Consider the following 22,538-nt stretch of genomic DNA (forward strand, 5'->3'; position numbering starts at 1 on the left):
TTTTCTCTCAGAAATCTCTTTCAAAGCTTTGATCTCTAATTTGTGGCAGGAACTCTGCCAAACAAACCTCTTGCTACAAACATGCAGAATTTTAAAAGGAAGATTTCAACTGAACAACAGCAATTCCAAGAGAAGGACATTTAACAGCTGCATAACAAGTATTTGAGTGACAACCAAAACATTCAACACAACCAGTGAATTTATTGACTTCCCTTAATTGAATTGTCTTTACTTGGCCAAGTTGGTCTGTATTGTGTGTATATTTGTAGCTTGATGCATGCTTGGAGTTTGCGTTTGTACTTGCATGCATTCACAAGAAATAGTATGATTTAATACTTTTATCAAAGTGGGTTTTAACAATAAAAGTAACTTATTTGTTTAATCAAGAATAACTATTTGACTTACTGGTTACACAACTACATACCATCAAATAAAGACTGAACAGACAATATTTCAAAATGGTATGATGAAATAAGGAGTGGCCAAAAAGGAATATCAATCTACCACTCCTCACAATATATCTTAAATAAGGTTAATATAGTTTGTATAAATTTACATAATAAATAATAATTATATTCATAGAAACTTACTACTTAGGAGCTAATTCAACCTGACTTGCCTATGCTGGCTCTTTGAAAGAGCAGTCACATCTACTCCTATCCCAGCTTTTTGTCTGTAAATGGAATCATTCCCTTTGTGCTGTACTACATAGAAACTTTTCAAGGTAGCCATTAGTTGGTCTCTACCAGTAGGGCTAACTCCGAAGGCCAGAGTGGAATTTTAAACAAGAGTTTAATCAAATGTCAGGTAACATGTATGTGAGTATTGCTGAAAAGACACATTTAGTCAAATGTTTTTGTCTTATACTCATCAGGATAATTTGCAAGAATATGCATCCAGGGGAATACCAACATGTATGCAGTACTACACGATAGGAGATCGCAGATTGATTAGTGGAAACATTATCATGGAGAATGCAGAAGTTAATGGCAATTGACAGGGTTTGTTTAGATTTTAAACAGACTCGTCTAACTTTGATTGGTCAGGGCATTAAACTGAGAAATGAGCCACAGAATGGCTGTCACAGATGCAGTGAATGTGCATGATCTGTCTGTCTACAAAGAACAGGGCCCTGTATAAATACATGTAGCGTTAGTATATACAAGTGTACCACACTCTGCATCTGACTGACAATCTTAAATTGGCTGTCTACCAGAATTCATCTCACACACAGAATTATTCAGAAAATATTGTCCAATTGTAGAATCACATTTAATGTTGGACACTGTGATGCAGCTTTTGTAAAGTGTGAACTGATTGGGTATGCTCAGTATTTTGCTGTTGCATACAGCTGAAGGGATCTGCTGTTTGATACAATCCGACAGTTTCTGGGATGTACAACCTATTTACCTGACATCACATTGACTCTGAACTTCATATACCGCATTACTCATTTATGTGACAGACAAAGTTTCTTTCTGGCTTGATGACAACATTCTGTTAGAACTGAACACCACTTATACTACTGCAGCAGCTAGTTTCTGTTGCTTAAGCTTTTGAGATAACTCGCCCTTTCAGGGTGATCGGAGATTGACTGGGCACTTTATAGAACCAGGAGTGAACACATCAGAGCTTTTCATGAGGTTGCACCATATAGTGCAGGAAATGATCAGATAATGGTTGCCATTACCGCAGGATGGCTTTGACGTGCCCTATTTGAGATGAAACCTGCACAATCAACAAATGGTTTGGATGCTATTTATTATGTTGTTGATAAGGCCAATTTCATGTGCTATAAGTTTGACCTTATCAACAGCCTCATAATTTAGTATATGCACTTCAGTGCCAGTGTGAAGCTGGGTAGGTTGTACATACATCTTAAAGATTACATCAAACAGCATGTCCTTTCAACTGTTTGCAATAACAAGGTACTTGCCATACCCAACTAACCCATGCTTTCCAATCTTGCAATAAAGTGTTTCAATAGGATTCTCCAATAGATAGGATTCTCCAATGTCAACATTTCCAGGGTAACACTGAGCATGTGAAGAATTATAATGGCCACCTATTTAGGATTGTCTGTCAGTCAGTCAGTCTCACAGCGTAGCACACTTACATACAGTGGAAGCCACACATATTAATACACAAGGCTCTGCTCTTTGCAGACAGAACGAACATGTACAAGCCCCACCAGTTCCAACTCAACAGAATAGGAAACAGCTATTTGCTGCCTTATTTCTTCGGGTAATGCCCTGGCCAGAGTTAACTTATTTGGCTTAAAATCTAAATAGAGCTTGGTGGTTAACAGTCAATGAGCATTAACTGTTATATCTTCCATGACAACTCCTCGAACAATCACAGTCCTCTTGCCAACCAATCAGCACCCTCCTCTCAAACACTTTTGTTGGTCTTCTTGCACATTGTTTTGATGAGTTCAAGACCAAAGGCTTTAACAAAATGTTTCAATTTTCAGCAATACTTAAATTCTGCATGACCAAATGACTGTGTGTAAAATATGTTTATGTTCACTGTTAGAATATCTGAGCTTCACAAGTTATGAGAAATAAAGCAAAAATGCCAGAGAATAACTCAGCAGGTTAGGCGTCATGGGTAGAGAGTGAAACAGTTATGATTATAGGTTTGTGCCTTTTTATCAGAACTGGGAAAAATTAGAGATGCAATAGGTTTTGAACAAGGGATGGATGGAACAAAAGAAAAGGTGATCTCTGTTAGGGTGGAAGACAGGAAAGATTGAATGACAAATGTTAACCTCTCAGGGCCACAGGGAACAGAACTAGGGCAAGAAAGGGAACAAAACATGTGCATGGAGCAGGTGTGCTACTCACCTAAAAAGGGAATAAATGAAACAAGGAAAGAAACCAAAACTAAGTTTAGTCTGAAATTGTGGAACTCAATATTGAGAACTAAAGACTATAAAGTGCCTAACTGAAAGGTGAGCCTCAATGGAACAGTTCAGTTGGCCAAGGGAAAAATGTCAGTGTGAAAGCAGGTTGATTATAAAGACAGGCCAGTAGAAGTTTGGGATCATACCCTTTTTATTTTTGCATTGGATGTGTATGTCACTGGCATGGCCAGCATTTGTTACCGATCCTTATTTGTCTTGAACTGAATGGCTTGCTTGGCAATGTAGAGTAAGAGTCAACCATATTTCTGTGGAGGAATCAGGCCATTCAGGCCAGACCAGATAAGGATAGCAGATTTCCTTTCCTAAAGGATATTAATGAACCAGATGGATTCTGGTTGAACTGACAGTGGTTACATAGCGTGTAATCTCACCAGACCCTGAATGATTTGGGCTATAACAAGACATTTTGAAGAATTGTGTGCAAAGTTGAGTGAGACCTTCATTGATCGAGGGAGCAACAAGTCACAATTTCCTACTCAGTTCTGGACATTAAGATGAGATTCTCACTAGTGAGTGACGAGATGCCAATTGATAGAGATCGTCATTTGCTGTCACCATCATGACCATGCTTTCTCCTATTCTAACACCCACTCGTTAAAAACAAGTTGCTGAGAATTCCTGACATGACATTACTCATCTGACTGGTGAGTCCAGCTGGTCACTTGTTCCTTTGGACCACTATCTTGAACAACCAGCACAAATATATCAGAGCATGCTCCATAGGCAGTTGCCACATGCACTCGCATCCATGGATGCTGGCATCCAATATGTGCCAACTTCTCCATGCCAACATTGCACATCTCTGATCCACATATAGTCTATTGCTGTAGTGTCGTGCTGAACCGACAGCTATCACTGGAATGCTGCTGTGTGCAGCAACTCGGACCCAGCTCACTGATTGGACCAGGCTGCATCTCCAGGTTGCTCACTTGCTCTCTTAGTGCTCTCTCACTGCGCTTAACTGGATGCTCACATCTCTGCCTTGCATTGCCTTTTAGTGTTTTGTTCCTTTGGCTGCTCTTTAATAGTTCATAGCACGTATATCTTGCCTTAGTGTTTAGCGCAGTAAGAGCCAGGCAGTTTGTCATGTTGGTCAGTAGCGATCAGTGGATATGTTGCTTCAGGGCACAGTGCAACAACAATCTCACACCTGTACCTTGTGCTAGTTACCTATGAAGCCACACAATGCAATGCATTACAATGCATTACATGTCTGAAAGTCTAATCCTCAGTCACGTCCATGGAGATACCATTCAGCCAGCACACTAACTCATGGGCAGCACCTAAAATCGCTCTAGCAGCTTAAGCACAGTTAGTTTGCTGCTCAGAGCTATCAGGGTCAGAACCCTTGCCACGTAAGGGGTGAGAAGTTGAATGTCGGGCACCTGAATCGGCTTTCTTTTGCCCTATTCTAGTCTGTTTTCTCCTACAATAAGAGAATAGAATGGATCAAGTGAGTTGAAAGTGGGTGGCACAGCTGTTGATTAGATTAGATTACTTAGAGTGTGGAAATGGGCCCTTCGGCCCAACAAGTCCACACCGACCCGCCAAAGCGCAACCCACCCATACCCCTAACCTAACACTACGGGCAATTTAGCATGGCCAATTCACCTGCCCTGCACATCTTTGGACTGTGGGAGGAAACCGGAGCACCCGGAGGAAACCCACGCAGACACGGGGAGAATGTGCAAACTCCACACAGTCGCCTGAGGTGGGAATTGAACCCGGGTCTCTGGTGCTGTGAGGCAGCAGTGCTAACCACTGTGCCACCGTGCCGCCCACATCTGTTGATGTTGGTACAGGTGGGGAAAAGGTAGTAAGGTGTTCTGGATGAACATAGAACATAGAACAATACAGCACAGAACAGGCCCTTCGGCCCACGATGTTGTGCCGAACTTCTAACCTAGATTAAGCACCCATCCATGTACCTATCCAAATGCCGCTTAAAGGTCGCCAATGATTCTGACTCTACCACTCCCACGGGCAGCGCATTCCATGCCCCCACCACTCTCTGGGTAAAGAACCCACCCCTGACATCTCCCCTATACCTTCCACCCTTCACCTTAAATTTATGTCCCCTTGTAACACTCTGTTGTACCCGGGGAAAAATGAGTGAGGAAGCAATGCAGGGTCTACATAGGTTTAGTCATGTGCGGAGAATGGGTGGGTGACAGCGAGTAAGGTCAGATGTCACATGCAATGGTGACAGGAGTAGAACATGAGGCTGGAAAGGAGATTGGAGTAGGTGCAGCAGCAATACAGTGAGTGCGAGATAGCAGAGGAAAGTTGGTGGCACTTACTCTCCTGGAGTGAAATGGCCATTGTGCTAGACAGCTGAGCCCATGCTGACCCTGGTGGCAACCTCAGACTAGGCTGGCAGGATCTGGTGTCTCTCTCTGCCTGCTCTGTGAGAAAAGGATAACATCCCTCTGCACCGCTCTCTCCACCAGGAACACGAGGTCCCTGCCCACAAACTGGGATGTCAATATTCCCTTATCTGCAATATCCAGGTCAATATTAAGAACCATGCAAAGCAGCTCCAGACAGTGCCTGATGACATTCACAATGGCCTTTTAAAGAGCCAGGAAAGTGCCAGAGTTTCCAGGATCTCCTGGAAGTGAGGAATATTTCTGCTACAGTGAGTGGGAAAACTAGGCTGGCATTGGAAAAGAGGACATCTTCCATGGATAGTATTTTGCAAATGGTCACCCCAAATTATGCTTAGTTTCCCCAATGTAGAGGAGGTTACAGAAATAACTGAATAGAGGCTGTTGGTATCCCAGAAATCATCCTTTATTGACATATGCATAGTGCATGGGCTCTGAACAGCCAGCTCCAAGCCAGTCCCTTGAATTAGCTGACTCTGAATCCCATGTTTATATCTGTCAGCCAGTGCTCCCTGATTGCCCCAGCTTAACAACCCCAATGAAGGATCTCATAGGCAATGAGATCCACTTAGCCCTTGCTCCAATCACTGCAACCATATAACATTTTAAAAGATTTTAGATGTACACTTACAGTGCCAAAGCATTCAAGGTTATGTGGCAAGTGCTGGAAAATCTGATTCAAGTAGTTAAATGGTTATTTTGACCAGTGCAAATGTGAAGGGCTGAAGAGCCTTTTCTGTGCTGCAGGTCTCTCCAACTTTATCACACAGTGAACAGTGAATAGAGTTGATCTAGGAGACTCATTTGAAAGAGATACATGTAAATAACACTTCACCAGGAAGAAGGAGTGTTTAAGACCTTGGAACTGTGAAGCAGGAAAATGCAGAAGGTCAGCTGTTTGAATGGACAGTTGCCATGGGAAGGAGAGTGTATTGGTTATGACTGGGAAGTAGACCAGGATAATAAGGAGAACATAAGAGCATAAGAACTCGGAGCAGGAGTAGGCCGTCTGGCCCTTCCTGCCGCTCCGCCACTCAATAAGATCATGGCTGATCTTTTCATGGCCTCAGCTCCACTTATCCGCCCTCTCACCATAACCCTTAATTCTTTTACTGTTCAAAAAAATTATCTATTTTAGCTTTAAAAACATTTACTGAGGAAGCCTCAACTATTTCACTGGGCAGGGAATTCCATAGATTCATAACCCATTGGGTGAAGAAGTTCTTTCTCAATTCAATCCTAAACCTGCCTCCCTAATTTTGAGGCTATGCCCTCTTGTCCAAGTTTCACCCACCAGTGGAAACATCCTCTCTGCTTGTAGTGTATCTATTCCCTCCATAATTTTATATGTTTCTTAAAGATCCCCCCCTCTTTCTTCTCAATTCCGATGAACAAATCCCAGTTTACTCAGTTGCTCCTCATAAACCAACCACCTCAACTCTGGAATCAACCTAATGAACCTCCTCTGTACCCCCTCTAGTGCCAGTACATCCTTTCTCAAGTAAGGAGACCAAAACTGCATGCAGTACTCCAGGTGTGGCCTCACCAGTACCCTCTACAGCTGCAACATAAACTCTCTGCTTTTAAACTCAATGCCTTTAACATTGAAGGACAAAATTCTATTTGCCTTCTTAACTACCTGTTGCACCTGCAGACCAACCTTCTGTGGTTCATGCACAAGGACACCCAGGTCCCTCTGCACAGCAGCGTGCTACAAGATTTTACTGTTTAAATAATAGTACTTTTCAACTGTTATTCCTATGAGTAATAGTAAAATGTACTATTATTGGATGACTTCACATTTATTAACATTATACTCAATTTGCAAGACCTTTACGCACTCACTTAAACTATCTATGTCCCTCTGCAAAGTTTCATAGTCCTCTGCGCACTTTGCTCTACCATTCATCTTGGTGTCATCCGCAAACATTGACACAATACACGTGGTCCCTTTGGAATGCTGAAGGAGAGGGGTGGAAAGGTATTTGGTACTGAAGGTATCAGAAATGGTTCTGGAAGTGAAGGGAAGGGAAGGGGTGAAGTGAAAGCAAAATTAGGTGAAATACATTGGAGATGGTGGACAGCCTTGTCAACCATTATGGGAAATACTCAGGTGAGAAAGACAAGACATCATCCCAGAAGCATTGTTGTGGAAGGGTGCAACACAAGATACTTGGATCATTTAAAATATTAAAATTATGTTTTTTTTAAAAAGATCATGAACATCAGCATACCAAGTCATGTTTTCAAAACAGTTAACCTGCAATATATGTGAAAAGAAATGTGATATTAAAATGGACTTTTAAACAATGTACCAATTCCGCAGTACGTGACAGATAGACATCTATAAACACTGTCTGAATAAAGATAAACTAATTTCTTACACAAAATTAGTGGTGATTATATTGAACAGTTGCAGCAAACTTTAAACTGAGACCATATTATAAAACAGAAAAGGCTGGAAAATGAAGGCTTAAGAGGCAGTTCTGGAAACTTATGCACCCAGCACAGAACACTGCCTGCCACAGAGAGCATATGTTCTGTTCCCAGAGTGTGTGTTCATAAACTATCTCTTATCGTTTCAATCAGTTGTAGATCAGAACACTGAAGATTCTGTCATTTACCTCCTGGTTTAAGCCGTAAATCCAATAAACATTGTGTGTGGGCACTAAAAGTTTACATAACATTTCTCCATTCTGACATTCTCTATAACCAATATGCTTAAAATATTTTATTCATTTTGAACTTTAGGTCCAACTTTTTTTATATAAAAATGGCTACATTGATCCTTTCTGCTGATGAAGAATGCTGATTTTGCTGAGGAAATACCTTTTCTGAAGTAGTGTTAAAACAATAGACATTTTAAAAATGTATTTGAGATGTACAATCTGGGACATATGCAGTCATGTTTCCTTGTAAACTTCGAATTTGGTTTGCTATTGTTTAAAAACTGGATCGTTATTCATTTGGATCGTTATTCATTAGGCTCAGGGGAAGTGCTTCGCTTCAATGTCTGGACAAGAAAGGGTCAATCACTGCAGAAACCTCATTATTTTCGAAGACTGTCCCATAACTCTCCCACTTAAACTACACAGGGGAATATTGCTCAGTCAGTGGGCACTAATTGGTTGCTCACAAGTGGTTTGAAAAAATAACACAGGAGTCTCAGCACACACTGGTAATTATTGTCCACTATTTAACAATAAACAGCAGAACTAATTGCTTTTGCAGACCAACAAACCCAATTTAAATCACATTTTTGACATTTTTATTTGGATAGAGTCCATTAGGAATTGCACAGCAACTCCCACTTGTATTCCACCACTAATAAAATAGGAACATCCAACACCCACAGATAGAATTAGTTGGGATATTTGTTTCTTGCATAGATTGCAGCTGCATTATCATGAGCATGAGGGTGTGAAGACCTTTCAGTCCCACAGCAATCTAATGCAAAGGTAGCAGTATAACTTAGGTGAATTCAGTAAAAATGTGGAATGCATATTACCATAAACTTATCAGAATGAGAAACTATATTTTGAATGAAGAGCTCATGCTATTCCCATTGGAACTAAAGAAGTCAACAGGAAACTTAGTTTTTTTTAAAATAATGCTCGATTTTGTTCGGGTGAATAAGGGAGGAGGAAGAGGAGACTTCTGATAGGGGACCCTGTTTGGAGGTGGTGGCAGAGGTTTGAGTGTGGGTGTTGTGTCATTAATGTGAAATGGTCAATGAGGGAGAAAATAGTAAGGCTGGACAAAACTGCTATACGCATGACGGCTGGAACATTTTTCATTGCATCACAAATATGTAAAAAAGTTGAAAGACATTTGGCTATATGAAGATACAACAGCTTAGGATATAGTTTTAGATTGCTTTCAGAGAAACCCCATTGACATGATAGAACTTGCAAATTGCTATGGCTCTCCATCTCACCCCCCCCCCAAAAAAAGAGATTCTTCAATATCTAAAAGTACAATTGGAACCTTTTTCTTAAATCCAGAGTTTTAAGGATGCTGCTAAAATATCAGCGTCAGCTTGATCTGAAGCTAACTGCTGACAGTGAAGCATCAGTTCCCCAGTATAAGGAACTGTTTTAGGGGTAAAGGTGAAGTAGGAGTACTTTACCAAGGCTTCAGCCTTTGCTAGCTCAGATCGGTAACTCAAATAGAGGGGACAGAAGAGATGGAATTTAATGTAAGGCATTCTCTCTACATCAGCCTTCTAAATAAGACAAAATTCAGCATATTTACACCTTATAAGATATTTCTAATGACTCAGTCTGTGATAAGTTGGAAATGTTTTGTTGGCCAGCATACATTTACTCAGTTGACATATATGATTGGTATTTCTGACCGACTTCCATCAAAGCAAACTAACAGTTATTCCTCCTGGCATGCAATTAATCTTGTTTTCAAAAGGAAATTAAACATTCAGCGGGGATGAAATGGGTCTTCAATGCTAGTGCAAAAAGGAGATGACAGACCCTGTGTTACACACATCAGAGAACAGTCTATACTGTTTGGAGAATAAACTTGCTGAAATTCATTCATGTATCATGGGTATTGCGTGTTTGGCCAGCCCAAGATTTATCCCCATTCCAAATTGCCCTTGAAAAGGTGGTGGAGAGTTCATGCCTTCTTGAACCATCACAGTCCTTTTGGTGTAGGGACACCCACATTGCAGTTAGAGAGGGAATTTCACGATTTTGACCCAGTGATGGAACAGTGGTACAGATCCAAGGTGGGTTGGTGTGTGATTTGGAGGGAAACTTGCATGTTCCTGTGTACCTGCTACACTTGTCATTCTAGTGATAAAGGTCATGGATGTAGAAGATGCTGATGAATTACTGTAGTGAATCTTGGTGATAGTACAACTGCAAGAATACTGGAGAAACTCAGCAGGTCTGGCTGCATCTGTGGATAGAGAAACAGAGTTAATGTTTCAAGTCTGGCATGACTCTGAAGTAGAGTTCCTCCATTTTTGCAATACGGAGGAGCACTCATTAATCAGTCAAGGAGGAATCAGTATATGGTAATCAGCATGAGGTTTCCTTGCCTCTATTTGACCTGGTACATGAGACTTCAGGGATCTGAAGTCCATGTTGAGGGTTCCCAGGGCAACTCCCTCCCAACTGTTTATTGCTGTGCCACCAACCCTGTTGGCCATGTCTCGCCAGTGGGGCAGGACATAGCAAAGGCATCATAAGCACTGCATCTTACCTTAGAGACAAGGTTAGGGTATTGCTTGACTTGCCTGATTGGCAGCTGTCTCAATTTTGGCACTAGGGTACAGCATTCAATTCTGCTAGTGGAGGAATGTTGCTAACCTTGACCAGATTTAACAAGGATGTTACTGGGATTGGAGGGCATGAGCTATCGGGAGAGGGTGAATAGGCTGGGGCTCTTTTCCCTGGAGCCGAGGGGTGATCTAATAGAGGTTTATAAAATCATGAGAGGCATGAATACGGTGAATAGCCAATGTCTTTGGCCTAGGTTGGGGGGAGTCCAAAACTAGAGAGCATACGTTTAGGGCGAGAGGGGCAAGATTTAAAAGGGATCAAAGGGGGAACCTCTTCAGGCAGAGGGTGGTCCCTGTATGGAATGAGTTACCAGAGGAAGTGGTAGAGGCTGGGTCAATTACAATATTCAAAAGGCATCTGGATGGATCTTGGAATAGGTAGGGTTTAGAGGGATATAGTCCAAATGCTGGCAAATGGAACTAGATTAATTCAGGATATCTGGTCGGCATAGACAAGTTGGACCAAAGCTGTACCTCTCTATGACTCTCCTGCTCATGCATCATCACTAACAGCTCTTCCACTCGTTTCCACTATACACAATCCCTCCTTATATCTCATTGCAGGAAGAACTGGCTTAGCACCCAGCCCACTATCCCACCCCTGTGCTTCCAGCACCTCAATTGATGAACTCTTAAGCCTAAATTGGCAGAGCAGCCAAGTATTCAAATGTTCTTTGTTCAATGCTGTCATAAGCTTGTTTCTGCTGCTTACTGAAATTAGCTTAAAAAATGGACTGTTGGCTCATGAAGCTATCCTCAACAAAGAATGGGTCCTGAAGGTGAGTGTGGTAACACTAAGATGTGAAACAATATGCAACTAAAACTGAAGAGTTCCCATTTGGCGACAAGCAGACGAAAGATTGTTCTCTGATGGGAGCAACATTCACATCAAAACAGTTGTCTTTGTGCAGAAAAAGTAGTTTTTGAAATGAAAGAAACCTGTTGTTAGAGAGCAAAGCTTAAGGATCATCAGCTTAGCCCCCCAGTTAAAAGCTGTGAACACAGTAAAATATACATCATCAGCTGATGTATTTTTTGATAATCAGCATACAGCCACTCTTATATACAGATGATTTCAATCAAATAATATTGCTAATATTAATCCTTATTTTAAGTAACAGCATTTTCAGAATATTTTAAAAAATGTTATTTTCCATGGAGTCATACAGAATGGAAACAGACTCTATAGTTCAACTTTCCATGCCGATCATGTCCCTCTCAACCTTTCCTATTCATTTACCTATCCAAGTGTCGTTTAAATGTTATAAATGTAACTGCATCTCTCACTTCCTTTGGCAGTTCATTCCATAGGAGGTTGAGGAGTGACCTTACAGAGGTTTATAAAATCATGAGTCGCATGGATAGGGTGAATGGACAAGGTCTTTTCCCTGGGATGGGGGGAGGATTCCACTACTAAAGGGGATAGGTTTAGGATGAGATGGGAAATATTTAAAAGGGATCTAAGGGGCAATGTTTTCACACAGAGGGTGGAGTGTGTATGGAATAAGCTGCCAGAGGAAGTGGTGAAGGCTGGTGCAATTGCAACATTTAAAAGGCATCTGGATGGGTATATGAATAGGAAGGGTTTAGAGAGATATGGGGCAAGTGCTGACAAAAGGTTGCGTAAATACCCACAACTACAGGGACTAGATTAATTTAGGATATCTGGTTGGAATGGACGGGTTGGACCAAAGGTTCTGTTTCTGTACTGTACATCTCTATGACTCTATATAAACCACCTCTGTGTGATAAAGTTATTCTTTAGGTTCCTTTAAAATCTTCCTCCTTTCACTTTAAAACTATGCCTTCTAGTTTTGCACTCCCCAATTGTAGGGAAAAGACCTTTGCTATTCACTTTATCTATGCCCCTCATGATACTATAAACCTCTACAAGGTCCTCAACCTCCCATGTGACAGAAGTCCCAGCAGATCCTTAAAACTCAAACTCCAGTTCTGCTGACATCCTGGTAAATCTTTTCTGCATCATCTTCAATTTAATAATATCCTTCCTACAGCATGACAACCAGAACTGTACACAGTACTCCAAAAGTGGCCTCACTAATGTATTTTACTACCACAACATGATGTCCCAACTTCTAAGTTCAATGGTCTCAGCAATGTTAGCATTGGAGAAAAATAATGACTCCCCTGATCCCATCCAATACTTCCACAACTCCCAATTCCCTGATCTTTCTTTTTCATCAATAAATCCTCTATGGTCTATTTCCAGCAAATAGAACTGGAACCAGTTCTATGTCTGATTGCCAGTCTCTAAATTCTTTAGAATCCATCATCAGAAACCTTAAATGAAAATTAAAAACTGGTTCAAGGTTTGTCTGAATTTTCTCTAACCACTTACAGTAACATGTGGATTAATGTTTTATACCTGGTGATTCCTGGATAGTCCTGACACTGGCTGTGAAGTCTATCATGATCATATCAAGTTTACAGTGATATGATCTGTGGTAAGCAAAACTTTCGTACTCATTATGTAAAAAAAGCTTTAAAATTAGAGGTCACCCTATTAGAGAAAATAGGAAGGAGCTCAAACGGGGAGTGAAGAGGGCTAAAAAGGGCTATGAAATGTCCTTGGCCAGCAGGATTAAGGAGGATCTCAAGGCATTTTATAGGTATATTCGGAGCAAAAAGGGTAGCTAGGGAAAAAGCAGGCCCATTCAAGGATAAAGCAGGGAGGTTATATAAGGAGCCAGAGGAAATCCTTAATGAGTACTTTACATTGGTATCCACCAAAGAGAGGGACATTGAGGTTAGGGAACGTTGTGTAAATGCTCTCAGGCAGGTCAACATATTGAAGGAGGAAGTGTTGGGTATCTTGAAATGTATTAAGTTAGACAAGTCTCCAGGGTTAGATGAGATTCCCTACAGTGTATCGCACACTTATCTTCATCAATTGGGCATTGAATACAGAAGTTGGCAAGTTATGTTACAACTGTACAAAATTTCAGTTAGGCCATGTTTGGAATATTGGGTGTGATTCCCTTCATCACACTACCAGTAGAATGTGGATGTTTTGGAGAGGGTGCAGGGAAAGTTTACCAGGGTGTTTACCAAGGGGCAGCATGGTGGTTCAGTGGTTCGCACTGCTGCCTTACAGCGCCCAAGGATCCAGTTTCGATTCCAGCCTTGGGCGACCGTCTGTGTGGAGTTTGCACATTCTCCCAGTGTCTGCGTGATGCTCTGGGTTTCCTCCCACAGTCCAAAGATGTGCAGGTTGGGTAAATTAGCCACGCTAAATTGCCCATAGTGTTCAGGGATGTTTAGGTTAGGTGCCTTTATCAAGGGTAAATATAGGGGAGGGGAATAGGCCTGGGTGGGTTACTCTTCGGAGGGTTGGTGTGGACTTGTTGAGTTGAAGGGCCTGCTTCCACACTGTAGGAATTCAATTCTATTCTATTCTAAGATGTTGCCTGGTCTGGAGAGTTTTCTTTGAGAAGTTGGATAAACTCGGATTGTTTTCACTGGAAAGATGAAGGCTGAGGGGCACCCAGACAGAGTCATACAAAATAATGAGGGTGGATAATTCAAAGCTTTTTCCCAGGTTGAACAGGTCAACTACAAGACAGCACAGATTCAAGGTGAGAGGAGAAATTTTAAGGAAGAAGTGTGGGGAAAAAAATTTTCAAACAAAGGATGGTGGTGCTTGGAACACACAGCCAATGGAGGTGGTAGAAGCAGGCACATTAGCAATATTTAAGGTGTATTTGATGGACACAAGTGGGAGGCGAACAGAGGGATAGAAGCCGTGTATGGGCAACAAGTAGAAGGTCTAAATGAGAATTAAGTGGACTGAAGGGCATATTCCTGCCTTGTATTATAAACATACACACAGAACATCCATTATAACTTCCAGGTTTCTTGGATAATTTCAACAGAATATACCTCTCCTTACTATCTATTAGTGACAATGTTTAAATTTATTTTTTAAAATAAGAAAAAGATTTTTGATGTTCTTCATTTCAGATATTTAAATTTGCAGCAATTATGCCTTTTTAGTCTGGAATTATTTTTCTGAAACCCATCCCTTAACCTTTAGGCACTTCACCAAACTTTTCTCACACTTCTGTTTAACATCTCTCTCTCCATACCATCCTTAGTATCTGAGTAGGATCATGAAAACAATGAAAAGGAACAGCTTGTCTAATTATGAGGTCATAGTTCTACATAAGAATGTGAGAAAAACCTTGTCATGGTGGATAGTTTAAGACACACTACAATCAATTAACTAATTCATCTTTTAATTCCAGAACAGAAATATAATTTTAAAAAAAACAAAATACCATACTCAATCCCTATTAAGTGCCCTTTTCAAGGTTCATGAATAGATTGTATTGTGTAAAGGTGTAAAGGTGAAATATTTTAGCTATCTTGTCTAGATTAGATTCCCTACGGTGCGGAAACAGGCCCTTAGGCCCAACAAGTCCACACCAACCCTCCGGAGAATAACCCACCCAGACCTATTCCCTACCCTATATTTCCCCCTCACTAATGCAGCTAACACTACGGGCAATTTAGCATGGTCAATTCACCTAACCTGCACATCTTGGATTGTGGAGGAAACTGGAGCACCCGGAGGAAACCCACTCAGACATGGGGAGAATGTGCAAACTCCACACATACAGTTGCCCGAGTGGGAATCGAATCTGGGTCCCTGGTGCTGTGAGGCAGTAGTGCTAACCACTGAGCAACTGTGCCACCCCTTGACATGTTCATAATTCAAATATAAAGGAGATCATCCAACTTTGTAAAAGTTGTGTGGTCACACTTCAAACAATCACTTCAATCTTTTTTTTAAAAGAAAAGAATACAGTGGTAGAATAACGTGTTAGTTCCGTTCTACTGCAATCCTGTGTTATGAGACAATTGCATCATAGCAGCACCATTTAAACTGATGGGGCTGGAATCCTAAAGAAAGGCTTATGCCCAAAACGTCAATTCTCCTGCCCCTTGGATGCTGCCTGACCTGCTGCACTTTTCCAGCAACACATTTTTCAGCTGGAATCCTTTATAGCCAATACACATTTCAAAAGTTCACACATATTGCCCTAAGGCATGACATTCTTTAACTTCCCAAAGTGTAATGACATTCAAAAGGGTTGTGGTTAAGGTTAAGGCAGTATATTTCAGACCAACCTGTTATTTCCTGAAGTAGGTCAGATAAATTAGGTTCATCGCATAATGTTTGCAGCAAAGCTTTCTTAACGTCACATTCAGCTTTATCCACCACGTTGTCTACCTTGAGCTCTCCAACGACAGAATAGATGTAAACCAATAATACAAGAATTTCTTCGAGGTTGTAATCAGAATTGTCTCTCTCCTCATAGGACTTAATCATAGGCAGAAATTGAGTCAAAACTCTTGACAAATCACAATCTCCAAGTGCCTAAAAACAGAAAATATGTTTTCAATTTTACTGCAAAAGAAAAGCAACGAAATTCAAATATTTTTTCAAGCTGGAATAAATTTCCTTTTTCACTATTCCCACAAATCTAGATTTTTAATGCCATTCAGTATCAACAACAATAAAGATCTAGAAAACAGCTGTGAAGAAAAATGAAGTATTTATTTATGTTTCAAATAAAATGAAACTGACTACCAGTAAAAATATTTTGTAAAATTAGTAAATCATAAATTACAGGCATGGGGTTGGATTTCCTATGATATCCAAGATATTTTTAAAAATTCCCGAACTACAACCATAAATGACAAGTCACTAACTAAACACTAAATGCTGTACTTAACTCTAAGTTGCAAGCCTGCATAATGAAGAAGCACTGTTTCAGTTATCCAGGATTATGTCAGAGCATCAAAAGCACACATATTTCTATTTAGCAGAGAAGCGAAGCAACATTTTGACTCAGATGAACATCACTTTCTTGTGCCAGAAAAATCACGACTTAAGAGTTTTTTCATTTTTTTCCAATGTACTCGGAAACAAGAAATTTAACTGTCAAAGCTTTGTTTCAGACAAATTTCTCTTTTCTTCATGCTGTATACAAGTTCAGCAACATTCAATCTTTTCAGAAAAAATAGACTTTAAAGATTGTTTATATTAAATATTTTGAACATGCGTTCTGGAGCAATTTAGTTTTAATTTCTTTCTGACTCTTTTTAGCCACTGTCCACAAGGAAGTGTATGCATCTCTCTCTTGAAAAACAACTGGTTATAGTTTGAACAATGTCACTCCACATCAAGACTGCCTGAACAGGAATCTCTTCTCTTCGATGCTTTCTCAGAATTTATACTTTTAAAGAAATTATGAATGAGCAACTCTGTAATCGAACCCCAAATGATCAAGGCAGAATGGAAAAGCAATTGACTATAGAAGTTGTGAAATAGGACTGGGGAGTGGGAACACACTAGGAAGCACTGGAAACAGTGACGCAACAGACAAAAAAGTTCACTTGCCTTACTTGTAAAATAATACATCGGAGTGTATGTACTGGAGTTGTGCACTATTTGAATAAGTATAACTGAACAAAAAGTAGTCAGAATAGATTCAGTAGAGAAGATCACGCACATGCAACCTCCTCAACATCTGACGAATTTACTATCCAAGTTAACTATAGAAAGCCCAAAGGCATGACACTCTCAAACTTCCCAGAATGTGCTGACCTTCAAAAGGGTTGTGGTTAAACTAAAGGTTACGGGTTAGATTTTACTCATATGTCAGAGATTTCATGTAAAGACAAAGTATGTAATACAGGAGTTACGTTGGGATAAGTAAAACTCCTGGAAATCCATCCCTTATAGCACAGTATGTACATCTACATGACATGGATTTCAGCCGTTCAAGAAGGCAACTCACAACCATCTTCTCAAGACTAATTAGGGAATGGGCAATAAGTGAACACACACATCTCACAAATGAACTACAAAAAAAGCTACTGAATTGGATGCCCTTAATCTCTCTTTGGATCATTATTTTTAGTTTACATAAAGAAATTTAAAAATTAAATGAAACATTATTAGAATTTGCAGATGATACCAAAGGAGAAAATATAGATTTCGAGGAAGAAGCTCAGACAGTTACAGTAAGAGTTGGATAGAATGCTTAAATAGAGTAAACAGATAAAAATAATTCATACAAATGTGAAGAAATGCAAAAAAGAAGAGAAAGTAAGTGGCTTTCTTACTCACACGAAGGTGCTGAAATCTTTTGAATCGAACAATCTTATCAGACTCAATATTCAACATTGTAGCAATACAAAGTAGAAAGCAACATGGGCGGCACGGTGGCACAGTGGTTAGCACTGCTGCCTCACAGCTCCAGAGACCTGGATTCAATTCCCACCTCAGGCAACTGTCTGTGTGGAGTTTGCACATTCTCCCAGAGTCCGTGTGAGGTTTCCTCCGGGTGCTCCGGTTTTCTCCCACAGTCTAAAAATGTGCAGGTTAGGTGAATTGACCATGCTAAAATTGCCCGTAGTGTTAGGGGCAGAGGTAAATGTAAGGGAATGGGTCTGGGTGGGTTGCGCTTCGGCGGTTCGGCGTGGGCTTGTTGAGCCGAAGGGCCTGTTTCCACACTGTAAGTAATCTAATGTAAATTCAAAAGAATATTCAATTCCATAGACTGATCAATCAAATATATGCCAGAGGAAATCCTGGTCAAACTCTGGGGTATTTTGATCAGTCCAGTTGTAAGCACAATGACAATAAGCAATTTTTAAATGCAGGTGAAAGTGCAGAAGAGAGCCACAAAACAAAACTTCATATTGTATGGATGAATGGAGAAACTTAAACTTTACTTCCTGGAACAGAGTGTTACAAAGGTGATCACACAGCCATATTAAATCATTAATATTAAGCTTTTCACATCATAAGCAACATTTTTATATTACCATTTTTATATTTATCAATTTAACTTTTATCCTTACCAGTTTTAAACCTTCAAATAAATATCAAGATGCTGTGCAAGATACACTAAATTAAGTTGTATATCTGGTATTTGGTAGGATTGGATACGTAGCCTGGTTTAATAGCAGTGTAGAATGGCTTCAGGTTCAGTTCATTCAACATCATTTTGGTCAGTGAACCAGAGATTCAGCAGAATTGAGGTTGGAAATGCAGTTTGGCTCACTGACTGATTCCTGAAGGAAAAAGAAGTGGAGGCCATATCAGGGATGCAATCTACGAACTGACTGGCTAAATGTTGGATTAGTGGTGCTGGAAGAGCACAGCAGTTCAGGCAGCACCAAGGAGCAGCGAAATCGACGTTTCGGGCAAAAGCCCTTCATCAGGAATAAAGGCAGAGAGCCTGAAGCGTGGAGAGATAAGCTAGAGGAGGGTGGGGGTGGGGAGAGAGTAGCATAGAGTACAATGGGTGAGTGGGGGAGGGGATGAAGGTGATAGGTCAGGGAGGAGAGGGTGGAGTGGATAGGTGGAAAAGGAGATAGGCAGGTAGGACAAGTCGCCAACATTGTCTTGATAAATTATGCTTATTGCTCATGCACTGAAACCAGCTTGCACTGTCATAGTTCTGTACAAAAATAAAATAATGCCTAATCCCAGAAAGCTGAGAGGTAGAAACCTTGTGGCATAAATATGCAGCCATGGTTTGGTCAACACTGTATATATTTCTCCATTTGTTGTTTTGGAGAGAAATCAGTTCTCTCATTCTTGATCGAGAAGACTTCTGTGCTGAATCCCCTCAGTCCTAGGTTGATGATTATCAAGTGTATTGTGTTTTTATTTGATTTTTTTCAACAAAATCATGAAAACATCATTTCTGTCTGCTGAAGGAGCAAACTGAAGGACTGTTCTAATGGCAACAAGCTCTCATTGCAAATCATCCATTGTTCATTTGTAAACCTAAGCAGTCAAGGCCAGCATGCTAATTAGTATGTTAATCCTACCCAGTTCCTTGAATACCATCCACACTTGCACACACTGCAACAAAAGTTACTGGAAGGTCTGCCTAATAACACCCCCAACATAGCAGACATGACAACATCATTTGAAGCGTACGCATTGCAGTTTAGAGCTCAATCACTGCCCCAAACTTACTACCAATATTATTAACCTCCAAATGTTGGGCTCCTTTGGAAGGGCTTGTTATAAAGGTCCAAAAAATATTGAGACAATTTAAATATTTTTTGTCAAAAAGAAATAGTTCTTCTGTATTGAACAAAGCTAAACAGAAAGTTAGAGTTCCCACTTTAGTCTGGCAATAGTGTAAATTTCACTGTTCAATTTTTTTTAATGTTTAATGTTTACATCCATTAAAATAGTCCAAATGTTGACCATAGTACTCAATGTAACCAACATTCATTTCTGCCTTCATTGATATCCTTTCATACAAGTACTGTACAACATTAACTAGCAGAAAGAAAACTATCAGACAGGCAATTTCTAAATCGATTGATTATTCACAAGTATAATTCAGGCTTTTCAAATGCAGAAAGGTGAAAATGAATGTGTGATAAGAAATCTTATTGCTTTAAACTCATCATTTTTACCTTTATTAGATTGTTTGCTTTTCAATGCAAAAATTATTTGAATTTTAAATTAGCTTAGAGAGGCTTAAAATATGATTTCTATCCAAGCAGGATTCTAATTTTGTGACCTTAGACATATTCCTCTCTTTCATGTACTCAACATGCACTCAAGTTCAAAGCTGCATCAGTTCATCCTCTTTTAAATAAAAACTAAAAATAGCAGTAAACTGTGCTTTGAAAAATATTTTGGAGACTACGATTGGTTTCTTTCAACGGATTGGTCAGATAAGCAGATCAGTGGCAGACGGAATTTAACCCGGATAAATGTGAGATGATGTACTTCAGAAGAAGGAATAAGACAAGGGAGTATTCGATAGCAAAAATGGGTAGGATGCTCACAGAAACTGAAAGTGGCATAAAAGGTAGTTAAAGTGGTATACTGCTGCCTTTATCAATTGTGACATAGATTATAAGAGCACGGAGTTCTACAGAACTGTTGTTAGACCAGAGCTGCAGTGCTGTACACAGTTCTGGTCACGACCCTACCAAGACCTGGTCTTTGATTCCCCTGGAGGGGGTACAAAGGAGATTCATCAGGATGTTGCCTGGGATAGAGCATTTTAGCTTTGAAGAGAGAAAGGATAAGCTCAGGTGGTCTCCTTTAGAGCATTCAAGTTTGAGGGAGGACCTGTTAGAGGTGTATAAGATTATAAAGGGAATGGACAGGATAAATAGAAAGCAACTGCTCCCCTTAGTCAAAGGGCCATTAAAAGTGTTGGGGGGGGGGGGGGGCACAAATTTAAAATGAAAGGCAAAAAGGTTTAGATGGAGTGCGAGGAAAATGTTTTTCACCCAGAGGGTGATGGGGGTCTGGGATGCACTACCTGGAAGGTGAGTTGAGGCAGGAAACTTCACAACTTTTAAAAAGAACTTAAGATGAGCACATGAAGTTCCATTATGTTCTAGGTTTTGGGTCTAGTGCTGGAAAGTGGGGCTAGTGTAAGTAGTATATATTTGGTGGTACAGACTTGATGGGCTGAAGGACCTTTTCTGTACTGTACAATTCTAACACTATCTACACTGGCTCATTCCTCAAGCCTGGGAGTATCGGGGACAGGTCTCATCTTATCAAATGGTCAAACTACCAGCCTCTGAGTGGCTGACTGTACTTTTTAATGTGGGGTCTTCAGTCAAAAGGAAGGACCATCGACTTTCACTTAAGTGTCGTAAGGGCAGAAGATCAGCCAGCCTTCCTTCTGAGAGTGAGCATAGAGTACCACCTAAAAGAGGATATTGTACCTTATATATTGTCAGAATATCTCATTATTTGTACTCAAGATGCTGGCTAGCTCAGTGCATTGGGATCTTGTCCAGCTTATTTTCTCTTCAAATCTTGCACTTAGCATTGTTCCGGACTAATTAAAAGTTAGTTTTTGCTTGCTGCTAATAGTGAATATCAGCAATAGAATATAGATTCATAGAAAGCTGTAACGGAGCAAGAGACCATTTGATCATTTATAAACCAGTCAAAAACAAATTAACTAGTCACTTGGTTTAATTCCACCTACCAAGACCTGGTTACAGCACTTCCTACCCAGGTATCAAATGTGTGGTGCTGGAAAAGCACAGGTCAGGCAGCATCCGAGGAGCAGGAGAATCGACGTTTCGGGCATAAGCCCTTTGAAACGATGATTCTCCTGCTCCTTCCTGGTGAAGGGCTTATACCCAAAACATCGATTCTCCTGCTCTTTGGATGCTGCCTGACCTGCTGTGTTTTTCCAGCACCACACACTCAACTCTGATCTCCAGCAACTGCAGTCCTCACTCTCTCCTTCATATCTAGATACGTTGACACAAATCAAGTTTCTGCCTTCACCACTAATTCAGGAAATGAACGCCAAAAGATAATGGTCACTCTCAATATGCAAAAGATTTCAAACTAAAGCAACAAATTCATTTAACGTAATGGAAAATGTGCAGCAAAACATGACAGAATGCAGTCTTACACAGGGGAAAACAAAGACTCATAGGTTTGATGTACTTATAGATAGATCAAAGACTTCACATTATGCAATATTTGGAGCTAATGAATAACACGAAAGAGGGTGGGGCAAGAATCTTTCAAAATAGCAAAACGTGTAATTAGCTGCAGTGCAAAATATAAATGGTAACTTAGAAAGCTATTAACTAAATTCTTGAATATTGGTGAAACTCAGGTTGGGAATTTTACTTATTTGGAATTGAAGCAGGATAAGGAGAGGTGTACATCATGAAAATGAGAATTGATTCTTAGGTCAAGAAATGATCAGTAATCTATTGTGATTATAAATGAAATGGAATTGTGTCTCAAATATAGTGGCTTTATTATTTTGAGTTCACTAACTTGTTCCTAAGAATGTCAAGTTAGATTGCTTATTCAAAAAAAATATTTTTAATAAGCACAAATCAAGGCTCTTAACATATCCAT

General features: G+C 40.1%; 1 protein-coding gene across 1 annotated transcript in view; it reads right to left on the bottom strand.

Annotated features, from left to right (window-relative positions):
* The window catches only part of scfd2 (sec1 family domain containing 2), a 322,946-nt gene that overhangs the window by 163,445 nt on the left and 136,963 nt on the right, over positions 1-22,538 (bottom strand). Inside the window, exon 5 of the mRNA XM_072569353.1 lies at positions 15,767-16,016. Coding sequence (XP_072425454.1) covers positions 15,767-16,016 — 250 coding nt within the window. The remainder of the gene's footprint in view (positions 1-15,766; positions 16,017-22,538) is intronic.

The sequence above is a fragment of the Chiloscyllium punctatum genome, chromosome 1, assembly GCF_047496795.1.
Source record: "Chiloscyllium punctatum isolate Juve2018m chromosome 1, sChiPun1.3, whole genome shotgun sequence".
Taxonomy (NCBI): Eukaryota; Metazoa; Chordata; class Chondrichthyes; order Orectolobiformes; family Hemiscylliidae; genus Chiloscyllium; species Chiloscyllium punctatum.